Raw genomic sequence first — 7751 nt, 5'->3', positions numbered from 1 at the left:
ACGTAAAGAGAATCCCAATTCCTTGCAACGACACCCAATTCAAAAAAATATTGTTTTTTGAAAACCCAAATTTGAATTCAAAGCTTCAAAACTTTTTAATGGTTGTCAATGATGTAATTGCTGCTCTCTTGTGCAAGATACGTGGGGAGAGGGGTGGGATGTGGAGAGAGAAACGTGTGTGGGGGGGGGGGGAGTGAGAGTGATTGTAGAAATTGATTAATTATCCTTAAATCCTAAAAATGTACATAATTGATAATTTTGTATATAAAAAGTAATTAAAGTGAAACTTGAATAAGGAGGGTAATAAAATTTTCAATAGTATATGTGTGTGTAAAAATGTAAAATATGGCCCCATCCCGAAAAGAGTTTGAGTTTTTTTTGAATACTGTCACTTGAGAGAGAGAAAATAAGTCCCTTTTCAGTTCACCAAAATATTCCCCCCAATTCCTTTTCTGTTTTCCCTCTTTGTAATTTTCCTTTCTTCCTCTCCCATTACATAGTTTACATTGCAAAATTGAACTTTTATACATTAATAATATAATTTTTTATTTTACATGTTAATGGTAAGCCAAGTTTGGCAGAACTCAATCATTTTGGCTAGAATTTTATATTTGTATTATAAAATTTATTTAATATATATAAATAATTTATTTAGAACATAATAAGCAAAAATAATTGTGGTCCATAATTTATAAACTAAAATCTCAACTTCGCCTATAACACCAAGTTAGTTACAACAAGAGTATAAAAGTTATTTACATTATTAGCATAGATAATTCAAATGCTTCGAAACGTAAGATGACACTATTTTTACCCTCTTGGAAGAGGGGGGGGGGGGGGAGTTTTTCTTGTTTTTCTTTTTAACCTTTTTTGTTAAGATGACACTATTTTTACCCTCTTGGGGAAAGACAGGGGGAGAGAGAGTTTTTCTTGTTTTCCTTTTTAAAAATTTTCCAATAATAAATAATAGAGTAATAAATTATGGCCACAGATATTACATATGAGAAAGTCCCGAAATTGAGGCCCAATTTCATGTTGGCCCATCTAACAGTCCACTGAATAACAGATTATACTTTCGGCCCAAAGCCCAACGACCTATTTTCTTGTGCAAAGGGAAAAGGCGAAAAGCACACAGAACAAAACTCCGAGTCATATAATTTTAGCTGGTTTTCTCCGATCGAAGATCAACTATTCCGACAATGAACGTAAGTTCTTTTTTTTTTTTTTAAATTTCTCCCACGTTTTTCCTATCAAAGAAATTTGTAAAAAGTAATTGTAAAAGTTGTCTAAATAATGATGTTTGCAGATGATGGATTCAACTCCGGCTAAAAGTAGCTTAATGAGCCCTGAAGCTGATATTCAGAGAACACAGTATGCACTTTCTTCTACTCTTTGTGTTTTATCAGATTTTACAGATCTGATTAGTCATGTATTTGCTGTTTAACAAATTAGGGTTTTTGCTTTACTTTTACTTTTTAGGAATTAGTAGAAGTAGGTTTATATTTTTATTTTATTTGGAGTTTTTCTTAGTGCTATTAACCAGCATTAAGTTCACAGTTATCCCGTATGGTATTGTTGAGAACTTTTAATTCTGAGAATTTTGGGCAAAAAGAATGATTTTTAGGTAGAGTCTGTTGAATTTTCAAGTCCCAGCGGGAAGCCAAAAAAACATTAGGTGATTTTTTTCCGTCTGCCTAAGCCTTTTTATCCGGTAACTACACTGGTGGAAGGTAGGCGGTACTCAGTTTAATAGTCGAGGTATGTGCAAGCTGACACATGGACACCACTGGCATAAAAAAAGAATTAGTAGAAGTAGGTTTTATATTTTTACTTTTTTTATGTTATTCTTAGTGCTATAACCAGGCTTAGTTTTGCACTTTTTTTATATGTAGTGTTAAGAACTTTTGTCTCCAAGAATTTCGGGCAAAAACAAGGATTATTAGGTAGAATTTGTTGAATTTTTCTTTGGGGGATACCTTTGGTATATCCGAATTGAGTGGGGCTTTTTTCCAATTACCTATATTAGTATAGTCTGGTTTGTTTTCTCCTTGTATCAACATCTATAAAGGTGATGGATGGAAGAGAGGTTGCATGGAGGAAAACGTTTATGTAGAAATATGTTTTTCCTAGAAAATACTTTTGCGCGTTAGGCGACTCATCACGGGTTTCAAACCCTGCCGCACCCAAAAGCCCGGTGTTTAAGTGGAGGATAGTAGAGAGAGGCCTCATTATCCACTGAGTCTTAAACCGTGCGCCACCGGCCCTCGGGGATTTCTCGGCTGTGAAAAAAAAGAAGAAACTTTGTGTTCCAATTGTAACTGTGAGATTTTTTTAAGGAGAAAGCCCCTTAAAACATTGGGATATCAACAAAATAGTTTGTATATTTGCATGAATAGTAGTAGCAGACTACTACAATGTATGCTCGTTTTCCTCTAAGTATATATACAAACATACACACATGCTCACTCGCATTGAGATTGTACTTATGTAATGTTGCTTTTATTAACTTTTCGATTACCTTTTTCTAAAATTTCCAATTTTAACATATATCGTTCGCAATAGGTATCCGTATGTGACTGGGACATCCGTAGTCGGCATCAAATACAAAGATGGTATTCTCTTGGCTGCTGACATGGGAGGTTAGCTTCTAAGTCACATATTTGATTCCAGTTAGTTCTCTTTTTACAAGCTGCTTTGAGGATATTAGGCACAATATTTTATGAGCACCTGCTTTGAGGATATTTTCCCTTTGTTTACGTATATACTTCTACATTTCAAGCAAGAGAAAGATGATACTTATACACTGAGAATCTAACTAGTTTATGATGTGAGTTCTGTACTAGATGATGCTAGTGGTGCACGCCTGCATGGTTTGAAACTTGGTGGATAATGGGCTAGCCCTTCTACATCTCTCCACTTAAGTACCAGGCTTTTATCAGCGGCAAGGTTCGAACTCGTGACATGTGTAACTAACACGTCACACATTGCACTATTACCACTTGATCAAAGCCCATGTGACAATCTCTGAAAAATTACAAGCCTAGAAAGTCTAATGAGCTTGAAAGACTATATTCTAAAAATCCCTATCAGGTTATTGCATGAAATAGAATATTGCATGAAATAGAATACCTCTCTGGCAAGTTATGGCTTTTAGTCCAAATAAGTGAAGTTAACATGTCTAGGACCTTTCCCAGTCTCTTTTTTTGTTGTTATGGTTGTTGATCAAGAAAGGTTATCTGGGAATGTATCCCATAGCAGGGAGTGGCAGGGAATATTTAATATTCTGCCAGCTGCTGATATTACGGCGGACTATAGATGTTGACACAGCTTCCTTGTAGATCATTTAGCATCCACACTATCTTTCTCCCAGTTTTCATCTTCCAGGCTCAAGGGCCATTATCTGCAAAAACAACTAAGGCAACTCTTTTCATATTGATACATTGCTACACATGAAATCACAGATATGATGAAAAGCATAGACTAAATTCCCTTTTTAATTTAATGTTCATACTTCATATAACTTTACTTGAAGATGGAAACTATAGATCCGATTATATTGTCATCTTCTATTGTCTTAGGGTATAAGTAACTGTTTCTTCATGGAAATTTGGTAAAATCCATCAGCAAGATCTGGAAAATACTTCCTGGATGTATCTTTTTGGCTATTTGACAGAAAGAAATAGGTGTTTTGATGGTTTAGCAACTCCAAACTACTCTCTGAAGGCTAATTGCCTAGTTTTGTTATGTAGCTGGAGTAATCTCTCCCCTATTATCTCCCCTGAGTTATTTTTGGATTTTGTTAACTCTCTGACCCTAGCATAGGGCCACCTGTATTAGAGCTAAGAAATCTTTTGCATCTTCTTGATGCTTTTTATAATAGCTCTTACTTCATCCACAAAAAAGGTACTAACTGTTTCTTCATTCCCTCGTTCCAACCAAAAAGAATAAACCCAGAAAGAAAACAGCAAAAAGAAAGAGTGTATGGGAAGAAAGATGCAGGTTCGCCTAGTCAGCTTGTGATTGTAGAGAGACAAGAATTTATTTTAACTCTGGTGACAGGCAAAAAAGGCTATAGTTTATCCTAGCATCTTCTTGATGCTTTTTATAATAACTCTTACTTCATCCATAAAAAAGGGTACTAACTGTTTCTTCATTCCCTCGTTCCAACCAAAAAGAATAAACCCAGAAAGAAAACAGCAAAAAGAAAGAGTGTATGGGAAGAAAGATGCAGGTTCGCCTAGTCAGCTTGTGATTGTAGAGAGACAAGAATTTATTTTAGCTCTGCTGACAGGCAAAAAGGCTATAATTTATCCTAAAGTTTTAATCAAATATTTTAGCCAAATATTTTTTCTTCTGTCATATCCAAAATCCTCTCTTACTGCTTTGCTGGGAGCTGGTTTTGCTTAAGTTTCGTGAAAGAATTAGCATTTTCATAGAACTTAAATTCAAGGCTATAATTGTGGGGAGAGTGCTTCATATGATTGAATATACACAGTTCTAGACTCTTCAGAATTACTAGCTTGTTTTTCAGGAATTAGTCGTTGGAGATTTAAATTACTAGCAGGTCCTTATGATAGTCGTGGCATAGATAGCGAAATGTGAGAATGCCAGTAGTGTTGCAATTCGTTTAGTTCAGCTGATACATGCTGGAGATTATGTAGTAATGTGCTGGTTGTGGTGAACATCATCGGTCTTTCTTCGTTTTACAGGTTCCTATGGTTCAACGATACGTTACAAGAGCGTGGAGCGATTGAAATCAGTGGGAAAGCATTCCCTTCTTGGTGCAAGCGGTGAAATTAGTGATTTCCAGGAGATATCGCGGAAACTTGATGAGCTTATGTAAGTTTGTACTACTGAGGGATTATTGCGTATTATTTTAAGTGTTTTGTCATTGCTTATAAAGAGTTTAGACTGCTACAGTCTGCATTGCCTATTTATTCTTAGTCATTTCTCGTATTCAATGCTTCATCAATGCAGCTTGTATGACAACATGTGGGATGATGGGAACTCCTTGGGTCCCAAAGAAGTGCATAACTATTTAACACGTATGATGTATAATCGTCGCAACAAGTTCAACCCACTTTGGAATTCGCTTGTACTTGGTGGAGTGAAAAATGGACAAAAGTATCTTGGAACGGTAAAAAAAATATATATTCTTGCACACTTTTGGATGCTTTGCCTGTTTGTCATAATTGATTTTTGGTGATGATGCTTTTGCGTGTTTCTTTTTAATTTAATTTGTTTAGGTTAGTATGATTGGTGTGCATTACGAGGACGATCATGTGGCTACTGGATTTGGAAATCACCTTGCAAGGCCCATTCTTCGTGACGAATGGCATGAAAACTTGAGTTATGAAGAAGGAGTTAAGTTGTTGGAGAAATGTATGCGTGTACTTTTGTATCGAGACAGATCTGCGGTCAACAAGCTTCAGGTACAATCCTCCTGCGGTTGGGTACAAAGCCCCACTTTTTAGAAACAAAATCAGACTTTCTAACTGCAAAAAAGTGTTTCCCAAAGTTTCTCTCTTCAAATCTGTAGCTTGAGTTTGCTGATGCTTAATAGCTTTATTGTAGGTGTAAAGCTCTGAATTTTGATGTCACTTGTCATCACCCAAGTACCTAAACCTAGATCATTTGATTCTATATTTTCTAATCTATCATTATTTTTCTAGTAAAAAATATAGCAAAAGATAAAAAATAAAATGAATCTACATATGAACCATAAGATTGGTTTAGTTTAGTCCAGTGGTTGCAGAAGAAACCATACTTTGATCTTCAAAGTCCATGCCATTTGCTTACATGATTTGCTCCATGTTGATAGCTATTGTTCCCTGAAGGTTGGTTTCTGGTTTATATTTCAACCCGAAAGTGGGAATAAAGTAAGGTGGCTGTCTTGGGAAGCTTAAAGAGAAATTTGTAGAACTTGCCGCGAACTTTGCATTTGTAGTTGAATGCAGCGACTGGATGTATAATTTGCTTTCTAATACTGCAATCATCATCTCTGAACAATTTTATCAAGCTAATTAAATAATAGGATGGTGAGATTTTTCTGCACAGTGTTTACGATTTCATTCTGACATTTTGTGGACTTGCAGATTGCAAAAATCACTGAAGAGGGGGTAACAGTTTCTCAGCCATACTCTTTGAAGACCTTCTGGAACTTCTCTGCTTTCCAGAATCCAACTGTTGGTGCCGAGGGTTCATGGTAGTAACTGGCTGCTGTATTGTCTAAGATTGATGAAGGAAATACACTGGCATCTTGTGTTGCAAATTTCCAAACTCTCTGCATCTTCTCGAAGGCGATGTTCGACTCTGTATGATCAAAACCGTGGCTGTGTAAACTAAAAAGACATGCCTCATGGTGCTGCACTTTTCCATAGCTATGCGTTAATCTTTTCTTCCAAAGTTATACTCGGTGTTGTGATAAATTGCAAATTTATTTGGCGTGCTAGCTTTATATAAGTCATGGAACACACTGTCTCGCCTGGTTGATAGCTGAAGTATGCTCTAGATGCTTCATTTTACAGTTGTCAATATGGTGTTCTGACTTAGGTAGTTAGTATCTAATGCTAAATGCTTTCGGGTCCCCAAGGGGCTGACGCCCGCGCACACTTTATAGCAGGGCCAAATGTGTGCGGAGGAGCGCGAAGCGGCCACTATATTATCCGAAAATATACCTAACTGGTTTGCATTTGAAAATCGAAATAGGACCTGGAAATGAACTGGAGGTGGGGCAATTTTCTCCAGGTCATAGATGAAGTAATATAGCAAATAAGATCCGTTGCTTGATTTTTGTCATTGTTTGCGATCTATTGAAGGATTGACATCTTAAGTTTTTACAGGAGCTGCAAATATGGGCATATGGAGCCATCTTGGTGCAAAAAACTTGAGACTATCCCTCTCCTTAGTGGAATAGATAAACTTTTCCTACTAGTTTGAAAAATATAGTAACCTTTAGAGTGACTAAAAGAAATCTCTCATTAGAAAAACAAAAACAAACTAATCTGCTTGTCCTAAAAAGTTCTCGACTATTTTTCCTGTTTCGTCATCTGGTCACATTGCAGACTGTGAAGTGAAGTGTCAATCCTGGTTGAAAGAAGTTCCAATCTAGTCCTCAAATGCCACACTGAAACACCCTGCTAAAAAAAACAAGCATACATCATCACTGCACCATAACATTGTGAAATTTACCACATAGAACAAAGAAGGCATATTTCAATTTATCCTCTCTCGCAACCAAAGCTGAACTACACATACAAAAAATCACGCTTGAGATTCGAGAAGGAAGCAAAAAAGGTGGGAAACTATTATCTGCAGTTCATTTTTGTTCTCTTCCCTGCATGAGAAAGGAGAAAAGAAAGGTAATTTGCTTCTCTTCTAAACGTGCAGTAGCTTCAAAAGAGATGACCTATGAGTTCCATGGTAAATTCAGAATTCATAAACTTTAAATTTTGGCTCCACTTCTGATATAACATCATCTATTAAGGTTTATTACGTAGGAGAATGATACTGGCCAAAGTAGTCATATCATCTCTCCTACGTAGCAAACCTATTGATGCTTCTCTCCTTTCATATTTTCAAGAAAATCTAATGTTTTCAAGAAAATCTAATGTTCAGGAATTCTTTCATTCCCCTTGAGCAATTTAAAGAGTTGACCACGTTTTCAAATTTCTCATTATCTACATTTTCCTGTCTTTTAGTTTGATGTGAATAATTAGATTCGTCCACATTATTTGGTACATCAATTCCAA

The 7751-nt window shown here is 36.1% G+C and overlaps 1 protein-coding gene across 1 annotated transcript; it reads left to right on the top strand.

The window, feature by feature from the left end:
* The first annotated feature begins 1099 nt into the window (after positions 1-1099).
* LOC104235618 (proteasome subunit beta type-4-like) lies at positions 1100-6500 on the top strand. The gene is made up of 7 exons (XM_009789423.2): positions 1100-1205; positions 1307-1371; positions 2563-2639; positions 4710-4839; positions 4978-5137; positions 5247-5432; positions 6096-6500. The coding sequence occupies exons 1-7, from the start codon at positions 1200-1202 to the stop codon at positions 6207-6209; spliced, it is 738 nt and encodes a 245-aa protein (XP_009787725.1). The 5' UTR covers positions 1100-1199; the 3' UTR covers positions 6210-6500.
* Positions 6501-7751: the final 1251 nt, after the last annotated feature.

The sequence above is a fragment of the Nicotiana sylvestris genome, chromosome 11 (assembly GCF_000393655.2).
Source record: "Nicotiana sylvestris chromosome 11, ASM39365v2, whole genome shotgun sequence".
Taxonomy (NCBI): domain Eukaryota; kingdom Viridiplantae; phylum Streptophyta; class Magnoliopsida; order Solanales; family Solanaceae; genus Nicotiana; species Nicotiana sylvestris.
Note: the sequence above shows the minus strand (reverse complement) of the source record. Positions and strands in the feature narration are given on the sequence as shown.